A 20,892-nucleotide genomic window follows, 5' to 3' on the forward strand; every position below is an offset into this window, starting at 1 on the left:
GTAAATCACATAAAAGGCAATGCGAGCGCGAAGCGCGAGCAAAAATTTTATTTAGTGACATATGAAAGATTATTTTTATTTTCCAAGTCTTTTACTCGTGTTATTTCATTCACTCGTCTCCCTCTTCTTAATTCTCTTCTCTTTTCCCTGCTTTTTTATTCTTTATTTCTTTCTTTCTTTTGTTCCCCCCTGTTTTTGCTCCAATAGGGGGGGGTCTGGGCCCCTCGCCCCCCCCCCCCCGATCCACCTACGGTATTTTGTTTGTGTATTCTTGGTTCACCTGTACACATTCTTCCGTCGCCATTGAGTGTGTATCCAGAGTTACATTCGCAGTAGAATCCTCCTTCTGTGTTGATACAAACATGCTCACACCTGGAGCTATCAAACGAGCACTCATCCACGTCTAGAAGAAAGAAAGGTACATTTTAGGATTGTATAGAATTCTGTTCTAAAAAAAACGAGTGACCTGACTTATTTTCAATTCATGTACTTCCTTTTGTTTCATATTGAATAAAGGTGAAATACAAAAAAAGGCAAATTTCAAAAATAATGTACTTGGGTTTTAAAGAAAACATCAGTGGCGTAATGAGCCCCCCCACCCCCCTCAGTCGAGGGGGCAGCTGGCGAATTTGTCAAAAAAATTTAAAGCCGCCGCTGAGCGAAGAGAGAAAAATCTTAGACCTTTATAATATATGAAATAATTTAGTCGTAGATTGTGAAAATTATCAGAAAAAGAATAATATGATTTTTCACATTTTCTTATTTTTTTCTATTTTTCTTGGTCGTGAATTTCTTTAAGGAGTTCACCATGCCCCCATGTACAATGTACGACAGTTGGGGGAGGGGGGCATTTAGGGTTGTTATGGAGCTATATCGAACGAATTAATTCATCTATAATTAAGAAAGGCACTTGCTTGGATTGATAAGTACTTTCAGAAATGTAATTGGTTTTTAAGGTAGATATAGACATATTTTACGATTTTAAGCTCCATAGTTATATTGCATATTGCACATTCATGTTCGTGTGCACCTTACGATTGGCCTACGACCCAAATTTTGAAGCATTACAACACTTTGTGAGAATTTAATGATAAAAAAACAAGAGACAAAAGTTCTGAATCATGAAATGAATGAGAATTAATGGATAATTCGTTCCTCTTCATAGCTATAAAAACGAATTCACTTCAGAATCTTAATAAGGTCTTAACAGTCGTACGTTTAGCTACGATTGTAAGTCAATTCGGTCATTACTTCGAACTAAAAGAGGTGCAAATTTTAAGAATTTTAACGAAAGTATTGTGATAATCATTCAGAACCTCATATTAGATTGCTTTTTATATTTTTTTATCTACTAGTGAATATTCAGAATTATTGAAGCCTCCCAACCTCTTTGATTTTCGACTGATAATGAAAGAAAATTTAATTCAGAAATGCAGTGAAAGCATGCTGAATATCAGCCTTCTGGCAGCCATAATGCCACTATTGAATGAATCTGAATTTAAGTGAAACTCGGCAGACTTTAACTCCCCAATGCCATCAAATCACTCGTTGTATTTATCACCCTTCATTGCAGTGCTATGTGTAGTTTGTAAAATGAATGGAAAGGTTATACAAGAAAATGTAAATTTCATTATTACATTCTTGCAAATTTTTCCAGGTCATGCTAAGGTCAGTGCTTTCAGCGGGAAATGAACCGAAATACATATTTTGTCAAATTATATTTTATGCTGACATTCCCCACACATCTAAATGGTAAAATAATGGTTATTATAGGACTAACATGTGATAAGTCAAAGTTAGTCTTTATAATAAAATGACCTGATTTTTTACTTGACCTGAAGGTGGCGGATCCAGTTAGGGCCCCGTTGCATACAGTAATTAAAAGTTACTATTATAGTAAGTTTGCCATCCAGTGGTAACTACCATGGTAACGATCAACAGGATTCCGCGGAAGTTACGATTGGATATTACCATAATGGTAACCATTGGCGTAACTACCGGGGGCATGGGGGGCACGTGCCCCCCCAATCGGCTGACCAAAAAAAAAAAAAGGGGGAAAAGGAAAAAAAGAGGGAGAAAGGAAGAGGAACGTAGTGGGAAAGAAGAAATTATTATTCATTATAATGGTATATTACATTATAATCATGTTATATCACATAGGAAACATTTTTATCATAACTTTATGAAACATAATTTGCTCAGGGCCTATGTTGTCATTGTTCCTGGTGCTCGCATTGTCTGTTTAGAGAGATGTGTAAACCTGTTGTACGAAAAACTCCCGTTTCAAGTCAATATACACCAAATATATTATTGTTTTATGTAGTGGCATATGCTTCTTTTTTAATGACTACTTAAAATGATTGCCCCATGTTAAGGTCTTAATATAAAACATTTCCTGTTCGTGATTATGTTCATATCAGTGGATTGGTGAGATAAGTCTGCTCTCCGTGAATTCCTAAAATCAGTCCTTAAAAAGTCCCTTTTTCTGATCTGAATATCAAAAATTTTCACCTCGCGTTTCGCGCTCGCATCATTTGGTTAGTGAAATACGTATGGTCTTAGTAAATTCCTACAAGCAAGCCTTAGAATGCCCCGCTTCAGGTCTGAATTATCTAAATTTTTAGCTCGCGCTTCGCGCTCGCAATATTTGATAAGTGAGATGCGTATGGTAATCATGATTACAATGACTACACAACGTGCTTCATGTGTTCAGATGTAATTCTAACAAAATCAGCCAGCGCTTGGCACTGGTGAGATATGTATACTATTAAGTGATTCCTAAAATATAGTCCTTAAGATCTCCCTGTTTGGGGTCAATATATACAAAAATTTCGGCTCGCGCTTCGCGCTCGCATTGTTTAGCGAGACAGGTACGTATCATGATTACAAAATCGATTATAATGTCCCTTTTTAGGTCTGAATATCAAAAATTTTCAGCTCGCGCTTCGCGCTCGCATTATTTGATTGCTGAGATGCGTATTTTTATATATGATTACAATGACTACAAGTGCTTCCTTAAAATGTCTCTATTAGGTCAGTATACCTGACAATTGAGCGCGCTTCGCGCGCTCACTAAGTGACTCAAAATTTTTGCTGGTGCCCCCCCAATGCCGTGACCCACGGTACGCCACTGATGGTAACTTTTATGCAGCGGGGCCCTGGATCTTAAATAAAAGGGGGCACAGATGACCATTTTTTCAAATGTAGTATGTTTAATGGCTGAACCCCTCCCCCCCCCCCCCCCTCGATCCGCCATTGGATCATAATGGATAAGATACTCGTATATGATATAGATTTCTTTTATTATGTAGTCCTGAGAGGAAAAAGGAATGGGGATATCGTTTTACCTGTGCATCTGTATCGATCATAAGGGTCCACTGCGTAACCTTCCATACAAGTACAGGAATAACTTCCGGGTGAGTTTCTGCATTCATGCTGGCATCCCCCATTGTTCATCAAGGCACATTCGTCTATCTCTTTATATTTGGAATCAGACAATAAATCCTATTATACTGAGTGACAGAAAATTCTCAATAAGACAGAGAATGGCGAGAATGAACTAGATCTACGTACAAATTCTCACCGTACTCTCACCAAAAGTTATTGTAGATTGAATTTACCAGCCCCATTATGAGGCTGCGATGAATGCAAGGAATGTTCCACAGGGAGTGGAAATTGTGCACATTTCGTGCGGGATTGAAACCCAATGACCGGAGTAATGATATGATGTGAGCGCTTTGAGCCGTTGAAAGAAAAGCGCTATAAAAATCTAGCTATATTATTTTTATTATTATTAGAATAATTGTTTGGTACCGCAAAATCGTAAAATAGCCTTAAAAAACTGACATACTGATGCTTTTCGACATTTGGCGTCTATTGTCTAGTTTCGTTCTTTTATATATTACTAATTTACTGTAACTTTTAGTCATTCATGTGATTTTACTCCGATGAGTGCATGTCGAAAAGCTTCAGTATGTCTATTTTTAATATTATAATGGTCATTATCATTGTCATTAATATTATTCTCCGTTTCTTCTTTGAACATTCATTCATATTGCGTGTGCAAAAAAAAAGCACATGACGAAGGCAATCTTGATTTACATCAGTAACGAATGTTATTACAATCATAGTATGATAAATGTCATCATAATCCTTCATATTTGCGCATTCCATACCCTTTTTCCACAATGGATGGCAGACTGGCAGTGAAAGGATTGAGGAGGGGCCGCTGCCCCGCCCTCCATGCTAGAAAGTGTGTTCACAGAGTGGACTATGTAAAATATATTATTCACACTACAATGCGTATCAAAAAAAAAGTTTACACTTAGAAAAAATCCTGTAAAATTATACGTTTGTAATATCCTGAAGAGTTTTCCACATTTCAACATTGGTACAGATCCATTTAAGCAAATGACGATATAACTGTAGAAAAATATTTCCCCTTGACACAGAGTAAAAACAAGCATTTCTGCGCAAACAGATTTCTGCGAACTTTGCAAAAATGGACAGTGCTCACTCAAGTGTAACATTCTGTTAAAACTTTAACTTTCTTTGGATAGATGAGACCCAAACCTAAGATTATATGTGAAAAAAATTACCTACATGTTTTATATTTTTTAATTCCCAGGGCTTTTTCAAAGTGTAAACTTTTTTTGATACGCACTGTATATTAAAATGCTCTAATTCAACAGTGTGAAGATAATTAACACTGTGGACACAGTGTGATCACAGTGTGTACAGAGTGGACTATGTAAAAATATTATTCACACTATATCAAAATGGCTCAAATGCAACAGTGTGAAGATATTTCAATACTGTGGACACAGTGTGATCACAGTGTGTACAGAGTGGACTATGTAAGAATATTATTCTCACTATATCAAAATGGCTCAAATGCAACAGTGTGAAGATATTTCAATACTGTGGACACAGTGTGATCACAGTGCGTCCACAGATATGTGAAAACATTATTCACACTGTTAGAATGCTCGAATTCACCAGTGTGAAGATAAATTCACACTGTGGACACCCCGACAGTGTGACTGTTCACAGCATGTTCACATGGTCGACTATATGAATTTGTGATTGACACTGTCGATATGCTCAAATCTAGCAGTGTGAAGGTGATTTTACACTGTGTTCCTCATTGTGAACGTTGTGGCACACACTATGGAACACTGCGATAGGTCTTTCCAGTAGGGCTCCACTCTAAAATTTCAGGTCATGAGGAAAGTTAGAGTAGAATGGGGAGGAAATTTCTCCCCAAAGGAAGGGGAAACAGGGGCTTAAAATTTGACCCCCCCCCCCCCCAAAAAAAAAAAAAAAAAAAAAAAAGTTATCAATCTAAATGTAAGGTCATCTCGTCCAAAATAATATTTTATTTCGATTTTGAATGATGTATTTCTTTCCATCATAAAAGACAAAAAAATAGTAGGGGGACATTTGATATTGAGCCCCCTACTATTTTGGGTAGGGGGACGCAATCCCCCTGCCCCCCCCCCCCTGGGATTTCCGCCCATACGGGAGGAACAGGGAAGAGACAATAAAGAAATCTGTAGAGAAGCCTTAGTCGGGTAAATCGTTTAACACCACTGCAAATACTAAATTGATGAAAAAAATTCAATAAATTGAATTTGAATTTAGTAATAAAATTCATTCAATTGACACAAACACCTCGTTTCATAAGACATACAATGATAACACGAAATAATTATAGCAGTTTATCATTTATGCAACAGTATCAGTTGATTTTAATCACGAAATAAGATTTTCAATTATTTTCTTTAGCTCGTCTTGCCCCTTATAAACTGATTAGAATAATCTAGGGTCGCCATTAGAATTCGTCTCTTGATTTTCAACCTGTCGGATTAACAATGTTAGCCTCAAGGAAATATGCCCAGGGTTGAAATCACAAGTCTTATTGTGCTGATTTTAGGAAAACCAGTTTGTGACATTAATTGATTCCGTGGAGACCCTGAATAACAAAGACACTTCACCATAGACATGATAGAGTTTTTCTATGTCTGTTTTGCTTAAAGACAATTACTGCCACCCATTATCAGTTTTGTTACCCGAACTCGAACAGCCATCTACATGTATACATACTTCCTTCACTATCAGTTAGTCTAAAGATTAGTTTACCAATATGATTATTGTTATCATTTCAAGGAAATTAAATCATATGTATTTACGTAAATAGGAAAAAGACTAAGCCATTTCAGGCCGCTCAGAGTTGACTTTTGTTGTTTATTTGTAGAGGCAGTCACTTCTTAGCTTTATTTTTGTTTACAACATAAATATATTTAATCTCAAGCCATATAGTATCTAAATTGCGGGCGCAAAGCGCGAGCTATTTTTTTTTCAAATCACATGTATTTCGTTCTGAAAATTGAACATTCTGGGCATCGTTTGTGATCCTGATCAAGATGCGTAACTAGATGATTACTGCGAGCAGAGATTCTTGATATACGTTCTGGCCTTATTAAAAAAGAGACTTGTTAAGGACTGTATACAGTTAGCAATGAAGACGAGTTTCAACATTTAAATTTATTTGCTTTATTTATTTATCAAAAAATATTTATACTAGTATAGGGTAAACAGATCAGCTAAATTGCTGTTTTACATAAATGTCTTGATTTAAAAAAAAATGATACCAGCGCAAAGCGTGAGCAAAAAGTTTTTGACATTCCGACCTTAAAAATTGACATTTTAAGCACTTTTTGTAATCATGAACAGAGAGATAGGTAAATAACTAATTAGTTCACGCGAGAGCAAAGCGTGAGCGGAATGATTGAGATTTCAGATCTTCCCCTGAACTTCCCCTTTTTTAAGTGATAGAGTAACATCCGTTGTGGCGCTCCTGAGTGACTGCCGGGCTCACGATCTTCAGTGTATGGGCAAAATCATTATTTGGAGAATTTCTGTTTCTTAATTCTATTTTGAAATTGTAAAATATATGTTAGTAATGTTAATTATCATTATTATTATTATCATTATTATATTATCATCATCATCATATCAGTATACAATCATCAGTACTACAAGTCTGGAGCAGTTTTCTTCATGTCAATTTTTAGCAAAATGACAGTTTTATTACAGCCTCTCAACAGAAAATGATTTTTTTCGGATGGTTATTATTCAAGCAAAGCCCATTTCAAATGTGTAACTGCAGAATATTCAAACATGACAAAAGCTAGCTGGTTTGAGTATGATGGTGCTTCGTAATTACGTAACAGCTATATCAGCAATTAAGGGTGCCAAAGTATCTTTGCAACGGACAAAGACGTGGTTAATTGTGTTGGATTTATTTTAGTTCCAATACAATGGGTTTTACTCACCATTATAATGTTGTACATCATTCCAACTTGGTAACCTCGGAATTCAAAATAGCAGCGAATTTATTGTGTTCATTGAATCAAGGATGTAAATATTCATTTTCCTCCAAATTTACGGTTTTATAGGTCATACGTAAAACTTGAGCAAAATATCTTTCATGGCGTACATCTTGTATTTCAAAATGGCAACCAAGCAGGGGTCTGACAATAATCAGTGCCTTATATGCCTATATGACAACTTTCAGGGCCAGAGTTTATATAAAACTCATGAAAATTACCATTGCTGGTCGCATGTCATGGTCCAATTTCGTGAACAGGGTAAAAATGGTCAATAATAAATATTTTTTTATATGTTTACTAGGTATTACCATTCTGGAAATAATGAATAAGTTTTAAGTCTCAAATGCCTTTATTTTTCCCTAAAATGACTAATTAACACCTATTACAAAGACGTCAATGTAAATATTAATTTTGAAATGTGTTTTTCTCAAATTGGACATGCTGCACATAAAATGGTGTCAAAAGTTCATGCAACATTGCATCACCTCAGTATTTTACAGTTTTAATCTTGCAACATCAATAATCAAGTTTGTAACAAAATCGACTTATTACCTGTTATTGTATGCATACTAATTGCACTAATTTTCCAATTTTGCCCCCGAAATGCCTGACACTGTATATCATTGGCAAAATGACTTCATCATGTGTAGAAATGTTTGTTGCAATGATACACAACATTTGTACTAAAGTTTAGATTACAAATTAGATAATTAGCAAAAAAAATCCAGTTTACTAATTGCATAGGTCGCAGATCACAGCTGACATACAACATTTAGTTGTTCCCTGCTTTTAAATTGCCTAGAAATATGAGGCTGACAGTCATATTACATCAAGTTGTTAATTTAGTTTGATTAACATTCTATCATTTACCGCATCCACCGGCTCCCTGTTACTTCAAACTGGATGTGCTATAGTTTTTTGTTCCTGATATTGTATTGATCTTATTTGTTGTAATATATTTAGCTTTTAGGTGTTTTTTTCAAAATGAGATCTTACTCAATAAACTTGGTCAAGATGATGTGATGTGGCAACAATTTATCCATGGCACCGTGTGGAAAATTGTTCATCTGCCATCCTATTTGCATACCCAACTTATGAAATGCGACCTGCTGTTATTTTCATGGCGGTCATTTTGCCGAACCCCGGTGGTCACATTGCTGGTGGCCGACAAAAATCAGTGCCACGTACCCCTGTATGCGAAATGTTAGTGTCATATGGAAAATCCAAGATAGTTACTTTGATATAAACTCCTCAAGAAAAGTTTGGAAATCTGACTTTGATCGATAATCCCTCCTCGGCTGTAGTAAATATCAATGTGTACCTAATATCAATAAATAGAACATTTAAAATGATACCCTACATGATATGATTATGTGTGTGTTTTTAATACTTTTTGCCACCCCTTCCACGTTAGAGCTAACGACTGATTAATTAGCTCAATTAGAACACGAAAAGTTCAATCTTTCTTCTCACTAAATCCACATTAATCCCTAGTTCATCATTCACTTTCATAATCAAATGATTACCCGATGAAAAAAAAGAATCACTATTTGAGTTTCTTTTCTTCACTCTTCCATGACAAAAGATGAATGGGGAATTGGTCAGTCATTCTTAATTATCATTCTATCAAATCAGAGCGCACCGTGCGTAGGTGTATTATCGCACAACCTTCTGAACACTGAACGCATGGACTTCCGAAGAAATACATTTGTTTCTCTCCTTTATTCAATCAGTTCATTTTCCAGATATTGCAGCATGATTGGTATTCTCCAAAGCCTTGTAACTATATTGTCCATAATTTTACCAATGAAATTACATTCCGCGTAAAAGAGACGAGGAATATGCCAAGGTGGTCCCGTTGAACTGGCTGGTCGGAATAATCTTTTGAAGGTGTATGGGAAACAATGAGTGCATCGGGCAGCTACCTTTTAGGCCAACGTATATCTTGAGGAAAAAATACGTCATAACCCGACTGTTTTACGATGGAGGATCCCATTCCCCTTCTCGGACCGATGCACATGTCTACTCTTAGCAATATGTCAAACACATCCACCGATCCATCTCCGTTGTCACTCGCACTAAATTGTTTCCCAGGTCTCCATAGCATCCTATCACTGTTGGGAAACTTGATGATCATGAAAGTTGTACCAAAGATCTCCTCGACGGACATGGCAGATTCTAGTAAGGTCTGTGTGATTGCGCAGGCCGTCGTCGATGCAGCGTTCTCAGCGATATGCCTCGTTGGACTACTCGCCGAAATAATGGGAGAACTCACCCGATGGGAGGACGGGAGGATGACTTTCTGCCGAGTGACAGGATTCTTGGCCACTTCTCTGATCGGTGTCAGTATTCTCCACGTCGCACTCTTGAACACGGACCGATACATGTTCATTGTGAAACCGATGCTCCATTCCAGGATAGCCACTCGCAATCGCCTCGTCTTTGCATCTGTCCTCCTCACCACTCTCCACTTCGCCGTGATGATTATTTTCATCTTCACCAAACCCGACTCGGTCCAGGTCATCAGGGTGATTTCACCGGAGTTGAAAATTTGCGCTATAGACTTTACCATGGAATCGTTTACAACGTATTCTTTCAGTATATTTGGGATGGCGTGGTTGGTTATGGGTTCCCTTCTGTTTCAGTACGTCCACATCGTCAAAATATCCATGAAGCATTTGAATAGAATCCGAGTACATAGAGTCAGAAAAGAGCATTTGGATGTACTAGGAACCTCCGGAAATGGCATCTCCCCTCATCCATTGGCACAGGTAGATTCAGATGGTGGGCAAGGGGAAAATTACATCAGGAGTGTCAGCGCAGAAGTGCATGTTCATGGATTACAAAACGGTCGTTCCCATCGGGGTTCATCACCACAGGGGCAAGAGCCACACTCATCGAATCCGATCGGGACATCTGTGTTGCGCAAGAACCTACGAATTATTCGTACACCTCTTATCATTACATGCCTTTTTTTCTTCTCCTATCTCCCTCTATTCTTCCTGACTTTTTTTGTCACTGTAACCGGTCGTGGTGTGAGCCCTCATATAGTTACATTGTCTAACGCACTTGTGTCTTTCAATGGAGGAGCTAACATCATCGTGTATTACTTCACCATTCAACCTTTCAGAGAAATTTTAAAGAACACACTGAAACGCCGTCGCTGAAACGATCGCCGATAATTTACGATGAGATATTGTGGTATATTGTGGGGTCGTGGGTTCGAATCCCAGCCATGGCGTAATTTCCTTCAGCAAGAAACTGATCCACGATGTGCTGCACTCGACCCAGGTGAGGTAAATGGGTACCGGTAGGAAGTAATTCCTTATAAGAAGCTGTGTGCGCTATGAACGCCTAGCTTAGCCGGGTAATATAGGAGCGCTTTGAGCACCTAACAAGGTGGAAATGTGCGCAATATAAATATCCTATATTATTATTATTATTATGAAATCGAGGATGCAGTTCCTGTAGCTGATTCATTTTTCTTGATCGAAGATCATTACTCCTGCAGTATCTCCGTGTAAGAGCGTTTCCTAGCTTGGTCCCGTGCCAGGGGTGATGCGTGCTTAATTGTCGAAAAACTATAAACTTCCCATATCTTTCTGATTGATCTCTGACAGGGTGCGTTTGATGCTTCTTTTAAGGAGATCAAACTGACCAACCCTGTAGTCTTTCACGGACTGTGTGTAATGAATTGCCTGTCTTTAATTATATATTTTGAGATAAATCTTATTCATACAGCGAATATATTAGCCTATGATTTTATTTTTGCAGAGAAACTAAAATGCTTTTGAGAGGAAAAGTGCCTGTTTAATTGCTACATGTACTTGGTAACAGTATTATTGCAGTAAATGTTTTGAGTAGTGAATTACATGTAGTGAAGTACCTTGACGCTGGTGTGACTGTCCTTGGTGATATGAATGATCTGGATCTACAACCTTTGTTGAATAACAATCGCTTTAAATAAATATTGGACCAACCTACAAGAGGTTTCAATATCTTAGATAAAGTCGTTACCAATTGTGCTGATTTCTACTCTCGCATATATTTGTTTTCTCCAATTGGAAGTAGCGATCACAATTGTGTATTCTGGACTCCCCTGAATCGCGCAAAACCACGACAAGGCATGACTATCCCTTCAGGATAGTGGCATTAGATCTTTTGGCAGATGGATAATTCTTTTGGCAGATGGATAATTCAGACCTCATGGGATAATGTTTATACTCCGAATGATGTAACAACGAAGTGTACCAACCTTATGTCGATGGTTCAAGAGCAGCTAGACATTCATCTCCCAGCAAAACAAGTTAAATTTCACAGTATGAACAGACCATGGATGACAGCCCAAATAAAAGCCCTTATCAATCAACGTCAACGTGCCTTCGCACGTGGGGACCAGTCTCGCTGGAAATACGGAACAAGGCTGCTCGGTGCATTGTAAAGCCAAGAAAGACTACTACAACATAAGAATCAGTAAACTGAAAAAAGTAACCCTTCAGCTTGGTATCATGAAATTAAAATACTTACCCAGGGTACGATATCTGCACCATCCGTTAGTATTCCAAATCTTGATGCAAAAGTGGTAGCGAATGCTATAAATGACCATTTCATCTCGATAGGCTCTGATTTACCAGCTTTAGATAGGACCAACCTACCTGCTTTCCTTCCTTCTAAACTGAGTGTCCTGGTGTTAGAAGGTGGGATGTCTACCTTCATCTTCATAATTTGAAACTTCATACATGTAAAGCAGGAACTACCAATGACCTACCCATTCGCATAATTAAAGAGTTTGCCTTTGAGCTAAGTGATTCCCTTGCTGATCTCATTAGACTGGGTGATGTACCATCACAATGGAAAGCCTCACAAATTACCCCAATTCCTAAATCTAACCCTCCTACTATCAACAATTTTCGACCCATCTCCTTCACCAATTATTTTGCCAAAGTAGCCGAGACCTTTGCAGCTAAGTGGCTCCTTGAGGATATCGCTAAGAACATAGATCAACGTCAATTTGGCAACCAACCAGGGTTATCAACTGTGCATTACCGTGTCGGTTTAGTCCACTATCTTTATGAACATTGTGAAAAACCCAAATCAGTATCAAGAGTTATATGTAGACTTCAAAAAGGCAATTGATAAACTGGACCATTCATTATTGGTCAATACGCTAATGAAACATAAAGTAAGACCATGGCTAATTGATTGGATTGTATGCTTCCTTGAAAATAGGTGTCAATGCGTTAAGTATCAAGGAATTTTATCTGAGTCCAAGTACATTTTTTCCGGTGTTCCACAGGGTACTAAATTGGGGCCCATCTTGTTTCTTATCATGATAAATGATGCCCTCTGTGATGGCAATCTATCGTGTTTCAAATATGTCGACGACATAACAATAGTAGAGCTACTTACCCATGGTCGGGATTCAAACCTTCAGTCGTACTTGTCAGATTTCCACAAATGGACACTTGAGAATCGTATGCAATTGAATCCATCTTCTAAGTGCATCTCAATGAGTGTTACTTTCTCAAAGAACCCTCAACCCCCTAATGTGCTCTCAATTGATAACACCCCTCTCACTGAAGTGTCCAGCACTAAGATTCTGGGTGTATTAGTGGAATCAAACCTAAAGTGGGGCGAACATATCTCCCAAGTGATCAAGAAATGCAACAAGAAAATGTATACATTTAGGATCCTGAAGCAACATGGATTGACCATAGATAATAATAATAATAGTGTATAGAGCGCACACACCGTCATTAGACGCTCATGGCGCTAGCCGAGCAACAGTTCTCTTTTACAATGTAGAAGAGATGACCATAGATGACCTAAAGACGGTATACACTGGATACATTCGCCCTCTCCTTGAGTACTGCGCCCCTATCTTTCACAGCGGTTTGTCAAAAGGCCAATCTTTGACTTTGGAAAGAATCCAGATTTTCCGGATTATATTGGGACTTAGGTATGAACATAATACGAAAGTGCATGTAATGTGCTAAATTTTCAAACCCTCGAGACAAGGAGAAGAAAATTATGTCTAGATTCTGCTAAGTCTCTATCAAAACACCCTATTTATCTAATCGAACTGGCTACCCCAAAAAAGAAATGACACCAAACAACTCCGTCAAAATCTCATCTATGAACAATTCCCATGCAAAACGAACAAATTCCAAAACAGTCCACTCCCCTACTTCGTTGATCTGTTAAATGGCAAAAATAACTTGATTACCGTAGTTCGTTTTGCTCACCCATACTGTAGCGCGTATTCTCTTTTTTTATTCTAATTTCTTAATATTCGAATATATACTTTCTTGCCGGTCTCTTTCTTTCTGATTGCCTGTAATTGTTTAGAGTCTGCTTTCCTTTGTTCTATTAGTAACCCAAATACATTTGTACGTTTGTAATAACTATCATTTTTTATACATTGCAACATTAATGAGATTATTACACATTTATGTTTACTCATTAATAAGTAATGAATCTTCCATTACTTGATCTATAATTAGATTTTTGGTGAGTTCCTGAATATGATATTCTTTTTTAACCATTAGATTTAATTTTTGCATTCTTCTGTCTATTTATGCAATATTTGATTCAATATTGCAATATTTAATGTGATTTATAATTTCACTTATACACTTAGAAGTCCTTAGTTAGATCCGTCATAATGAAAGTCTTTGTGTAATTTAATGTACTATGTATGTACTCTTTGTAAAATATCTTTGTATGTTCTCATATTTTGTAAACATGTATATTTCAGCCACTGGCTGCCAAGCATGTATACATCGCCAATAAACCATTACTATAGTATGTCATCACTCAAGTGGGTCTATATTACCATGGTTACAAGACTGTATTGATTAGACTGTTGCATTTAGGGTCAGGAACCAGGCTGTTCGTTAGTATGCTTTTTAAGACTGTATCAAGTGAATTTGTTTTTGAGTGAACAAGGCATTGTATTGGAGTATATATTTCAAATTAAATGGAGTATAAATGCTAATGCAATTAAATCAATGCGAGCACCTTACCTATACACGAATGCTGGTCCGCTGTGTCTAGTGTATATCCGGGCATGCACTTGCAGAAGTATGAACCGTCTGTGTTCTCACATAAGTGCTGACATCCTCCATTACGTGTGGTGCACTCATTTATATCTGAGAATGTAGAAAAATATCGCATTAATCAGGGCCCTAGGGACTAATTTTTAATAGGGTTTGGTGTTTCGAATAAAAAAAAACAAGCCAAAGGGGGGGGGTTGACAACATAATGAAGGTGACTTTGGGTAATTTCTCTACTTTTTAGCATACCTATGTGATTTGTATGGGGTGCTGCCTATGGTCAATCTTGCTTCAGCATCCCCGACACCCCCCCCCCCCCCTTCCCAGGGCCATGCAATCATTCATCATGAGGGAGCTTGAGATTTTCCTCCATCACGCGGAATATTCTGATTTTTTTTTCTTTTTTTTTTGGGGGGGACAGCCTAGCGCACCCACCCTGTGCCGTCAATCCTTCCTTTTTTACAACCCATTCTCAGGCAATTTTACGTTTTCGCCAAATTAGCGGCGACGCGGCAAGTTTAACTGTGATGATAGGCTAGGATTATTTTCTATGCTATGTAAAGTTGCGTCGGATCGCAATTAAAAGGATGATCCGGGCTGAAAACAATCAGATTTTAACATATAAAGAAAAATCAGACAGACAAAGCACTAAGAAAATTTTCAAAATCGGACGAGGAATAACAAAGTTATGCGATTTTAAATGTTTGCATTATTCCGGTAAAACGGTTCTTTGCATGTCTTCATGTCGCCCTATCCCTGCATGTTCCTATAATTTCATTCTATGAAATTAGGTTTATTCAATTTTCTTCTTCCAAGAACGGAAAAAATGGATTGGGAACTAATTTAGTGCATAGGATATTCAATGCTGTAACTTATTTCATTATAATGGGGATACATTATTCACACACGTATGAAAAAATGAAACAATTATGATTTCATGTAATAACATAAGAAAAGGGATAGTGGGGATGTGACATCATCAGCCCATCTAATGAATATTCATGATGATGTGCATATAACTATTTTCCCAAAATATTGCTAGGCTTTAAAATTCAATAACTTCGTAATTTATTGTCTGATTTTGATGAAATTTTCAGCATTTCGCTCTGTAAATTTTACTCTATTTATTTAGATATAATTATTTTCTAACTGAAATGCCCCTTTAATATGTATTATCTGATGCAAGATCCCGGCGCTGTGTAAGGAAGAGAACGCATTTGTAAAATCTAAAACCTCCAATTCTATATGGTATCAAGAATTCGTAATTGAAATAATTATGACATTCGTCCATATATGAAATATCATTTGCAAGCTAACTGTAAATATTCTCTCACTGATTAAAATGAATTTGTAGGAGAACGCATCGCTGGCTAGGGAGAGTAGGTTAATTTTGCATCATGGGCAAGGTCGTGGAACTTAACCCTAAAAGGCCTAGGGGAGGAATCCGCCCCCCCCCCCCCTTCGACATTTTTTGTGATTAATTTTTTTTTGACTGCGCCGCTCGCTGATTTTTTTAATTTCAAGTCTCGCGCAACTTATGCCCATTAAAGGGATGATCCGGGCTGAAAGTATGTACTACTTAATAAATGGAGTAGAATTCACTCAGCAAAATGGCAAAAATGTCATCAAAACCTGATAACAAAGTTATTGAATTCTAAGGTTTAGCAATATTTTGTGAAAACAGTCGTCATGAATATTCATTAGGTAGGCTGATGATGTCACAGCTCCACTTGTTCTTTTGTATTTTATTATATGAAATTAGGTTTATTCAATTTTTTTCCTCCAAGAACTGGAAAAATTGGATTGACAACTGATTTAGTGCATTGGATATTTATAGCTGCAACTTATTTCATAATAAGGGAGACATATTATTCACACAAGTATGAAATAATGAAAAAATTATTATTTTATGTAATAACATAAGAAAACAGAAAGTGGAGATGTGACATCATCAGCCCACCTAATGAATATTCATGACGACTATTTTCACAAAAATATTGCTAAACCTTTAAACTTCAATAACTTTATTATTTGTTATCCGATTTTGATGAAATTTTCGTAATTTTGCTCAGTGAATTCTACTCTATTACGACATAAATATTCTCAGCCCGGACCATCTTTTTAAGTGTAAATACGGTACAAATTTGCGATGTCCGGGTACGCGGTTACGAAATTACGCAACATCATGTAAGTGCATGTCAGACCCAAAATTGCTCTAAAATGTGAATTCATGTACAAATCTAGTGCAAATTGTGTATTCAGCCAAAATTCATAAATGTATCATTATTTCTGCTTTTGCTGATTAAAATTAGTTTGTGTTGGCTTGTTTATGATCAGAATTAAGTCTGCAACAATTTCCATATTGGAAGGTTTTACAGTAAACACCATGTATGTAGTCCTGAAAAGGACTGTTTTCCATTCAATCTGTTTTCCAACAATTTCCATAAAAAAACAATAAAAAACAAAATGTAAAAAACAAAGAAATACATATTAAGAAATAAAAAAAAACCATAAAATACATTAAAAAAATTTGCGATACCAAATTCTATTTGATGTACATTTGATCAGAATCCTACAAAGAGTCTGTTAATAAAAAAATAGCAATTTTGGGGCCATAACAAGTTAATTAGAGGAAATGTTTTATTTCATGCTTAAGTTAGCATAATTCATTTAAAAAAAAATCATATTTTTCAGTCGTACAGCCTTGTAGATTTTATCGCACACTACCACTGTGCAAATTTTCGCGGCGTTCGTGCGATCGGCGGCCGAGATCTCAGGGGGAATCCGCCGTCCCCCCCCCCCCCCCGGCTGTGAGATGGGTCCAAATATCTTTTAGGGTTAAATCGCGCCCATATTATGTCGAATCGCTAATCCGTTATGGTAATAAAGATGACATTCGTAGACAAAAATGGGATTCATTGCGAAATTCGTTTGAAAGCACGTTTAGATCTATATTTGTTTCACGCGGTCAAAGCGTTGATTTTCAAGTAGGATAATGTACTCGCAAACCATGAATGGACAGTTGATAGTCTGGTATTTATCTGTGAAAATCTGTCTGTAGATAAATATGAAAACGAATCTTAGGATTTTTAGGATATTGATACTTTGAGTGATATTCAAAACCAGGTTTCATCATTTTCATATTTATACTGAAACCAAGTGATTAAAATTCTTCACATTTTGAATATGCTTTTTATTAAAACCAAATGAAAAGTAAATACGTGTTCACTTTTCAAAGGATTCGGATCGTTTTTTATTATCTTACCGTCACATGATCTTGTTCCCGGGTTTTTCTCGTAGCCTTCTTCACAGACGCATGCTACAATCGATGTTTTACCGGATCCATCGGTTCTGGAATTATCAGGGCAGGCCAGACACCGTTTCCCGTTAGAACTCACATAAGTATTGATGCCACATTCTAGCAGAGTGAAATCACAACATTCGATTCATTAAACATTATTGGCAACTTGTCGGAATATCAATGATTAATGATTTTATAGAACCTTGTGTTTTTATCAAGTGGCGTTATTAACAACAAGAACAACAAAAGGGCTGGAGAGGGAGGGGGGTCTTTTGAAAAGCCGCGAGAGAATGAAATTTTTGCTTTCTTTAAATTATAATTAAATCTTGTAATTTTAATGCACCCCCCCCCCCTTTATCCTTTAATTTTCGTTGTTTTTCCTCTTTTTTCTAGATCGTTAAACTGAAATTTTTCAACATTTTGCCTCCCAGCGGGTTAGGGTGAAATCCTATCTCTTTACATCATAATTCCAATGACCAATACGCTTCTCATATAATGGAAAATTCAATATTTTGATTTTTCAACCATGGCAAAGTATTACGTTAAAAGATTGGAAATTCAGTACCAGAACGGGTCATGGGTAGGTCATGGGTATAGCTCGCGAAATACAGTAAATATGAAAATGTATGAACTTGTTATTTTTCTCATATTCGAATGGTTGTACATATTTCTAGCTGTTTTGGATATTTTTCAAATGTTTCTTTTTACTATCGACCACATTTGTTTGTAATGTAATATAAACGAATACCAGTTCCACGACATTTGCTCCGGCGACAATTGCTCCGCTGTGAATTCCACACATTAATGGAATGACCAGCTTCAAACCCTACATTTAACACTATTGCCTGTATTCTGAACTCGGGTTTGAATTAAACCCTGGTTTAAAGTGGTGGTTAACTATGGAGAGCCAACTGGAGCACAAATCCCTAACAGTACACATTCAATTTATTATCTGATATGACACCCAAAATGTGTGTAATTGTCTATGATTTTCCAAAATCATAGGCATTTTGTACAGATTACGCAATTTTCCAATTACTGTTTTACGAAATATTTATCATGCACTTGTTGCACCTTTTTTAAGTTACAGTATTCTTGCCTGGGGCAGTGCTTCTTATTCACACCTGGATAGAATTTTTAAACTTCAAAAACGTGCAATAAGAATTGTTAATCATTCGTCTTTTTATGCTCATACAGAACCAATTTTTAAGTCTCAGAGGATTTTGAAATTTTATGACTTTTACAATCATGAGACTGCAATTTTTATGTACAAGTGTTATAAATATTTTTTACCTCAGTCAATATGTAATTATTTTGTTTTAAATTGTAATGTACATAATTATACAACCAGGGGCAATAATGATTTTCATATACCTAAAGTAAGAACAAAATTATTTCAAAACTCAATTTTTTATAGGGGACCATTAATTTGGAATACTTTATCAAAGGATCTTAAGGATAGTTGCTCTCTGAATGTTTTTAGGAGAAATTGTAAATATAAAATCATCACTACTTATTCATTTTTTACTTAATTATTATTCTGATTGTTTGTTTGGGTTAGTTAGGTAATTCTTTCCCCTTTTCTACTTTAATTGTTCAAATAATGTACTATTTTATTTGGGTCGGCCGTACATAAGGTTAACTTCTTTTTGGCTGCTACCCTTTCAGTATAATATTTTATTTATATCCATGTCTGATTTATTTAATGTTTGTACTATATTTGTATTGTTTTTATACTGAGAAAAATAAATTGAATTGAATTGAATTGAAATTGAATGATAACTGAAGTATTATTCTTCATTATGAAAGCAAAAAGGAAACAAAATATTAAACATAAGAAATATACAAGCAGAATTTTTGGCTCCCCATAATTTTAGCACAGAGTTGGACCGTGGTCTAAGTTAAACCTGATTTCAGAATACAGGTCATCATGCCCTAACCTAAACCTAATCCTGACCCGAAACCCAACATAAAACCCTATAGCAGTCCTACATCTTAGACGAGATAAAGCCCAGAGCAATTGTCGCCGGAGCAAGTGTCGTGTCACCCGAATACCAATCTGTGACCAGCTTTGAATTATGTTGTGTTGTATTTTGCCACTTTACAATTAAAAAAATCTTTAAAAATGTATATTACACCGTGCATTTATTTGCTGTATCTGCACTGATAAGGTGGTTTCTATGACTACTGATGAATTAATCAAGAAATGTACGAGTTGTCACAACATACTTATGAAATTGTACTCATTTCAGCAGAAAGTCATTACGCCCAAGGATTTACACATCAGCGAAGTAATAAGAAATGATTACATCGCAATTCGCATTCACTCTGCGGGATGCTCGGTGTTTATGATCATCGTTCGGTCTCATAATTATGTTTATGTACGAAACTGGATATTCAATCAAAATATTCAGTTGATCACTGTTTTTATCATAGTTTGAGAGATGTCGCCATGGATACGTTTCAGCGTATTTCATTTAAAGGGTCGAACTAACCAACACTTTGTGTGATGTCCCTTTGACTACGCGTTATAAATAGGAAGTCTTATGAAATAAAGTAAATAAACAAATTAGCCTATAATATCGTTGGAAATAGAGAAACTAAAATGTTTTGAGAGGAAACTAGTTGTTTAGCTAGCTTACTAGCTTAGTAACAACATCGGTGAACTTTAATTGTATCGAGTCGTTAATTACTAGTAGTGTATTATCCTTTAAATGGGCCTAGATTACAAGACCACACTGCTCACAATGTTGCATTATGGGTTAGGAGCCTGGCCAGATTTAAATTGCTTAGAACTTGGGGTGGTGCTATACGTACTAGGCTGCTGGTTCGTATTTGCTTTAAAGTCAAGTAATCCTTGTTAATTGATTCGTTTTTCGTTGTATACGAATGGTCAATTTGATGCAATCAAACTAGAATATGTGTTTAAGCAAATCACGAAGACGATGGCAATAGCTATGTTTAAAACGATGTATTTATGTGTGTGTTTTGTGTATTTTGGTTACAGGGTGGATATGTGTGTTTGTTATGATTTTATTACTACATACTATATGCACCTGCCCTCTATCATCCAGACAAAATGTACTTCTATTCATGCCCGGTATTAATGACAGTTTGTGGGATAACACCTTGCTCCTTTTCA

General features: G+C 36.5%; 1 protein-coding gene across 3 annotated transcripts in view; it reads right to left on the minus strand.

Moving 5' to 3' along the window:
- Positions 1-20,892, minus strand: part of LOC121413510 (sushi, von Willebrand factor type A, EGF and pentraxin domain-containing protein 1-like) — a 46,632-nt gene that overhangs the window by 13,794 nt on the left and 11,946 nt on the right. For all 3 annotated transcript variants that reach the window (XM_041606355.1, XM_041606347.1, XM_041606338.1), the window contains 4 exons: positions 17,715-17,867; positions 14,420-14,545; positions 3,348-3,476; positions 281-403 (listed from right to left, as the gene is read on the minus strand). In XM_041606355.1, the coding sequence (XP_041462289.1) occupies positions 281-403; positions 3,348-3,476; positions 14,420-14,545; positions 17,715-17,867 (531 nt within the window). The remainder of the gene's footprint in view (positions 1-280; positions 404-3,347; positions 3,477-14,419; positions 14,546-17,714; positions 17,868-20,892) is intronic.

Source organism: Lytechinus variegatus, chromosome 1 (assembly GCF_018143015.1).
Source record: "Lytechinus variegatus isolate NC3 chromosome 1, Lvar_3.0, whole genome shotgun sequence".
Taxonomy (NCBI): Eukaryota; Metazoa; Echinodermata; class Echinoidea; order Temnopleuroida; family Toxopneustidae; genus Lytechinus; species Lytechinus variegatus.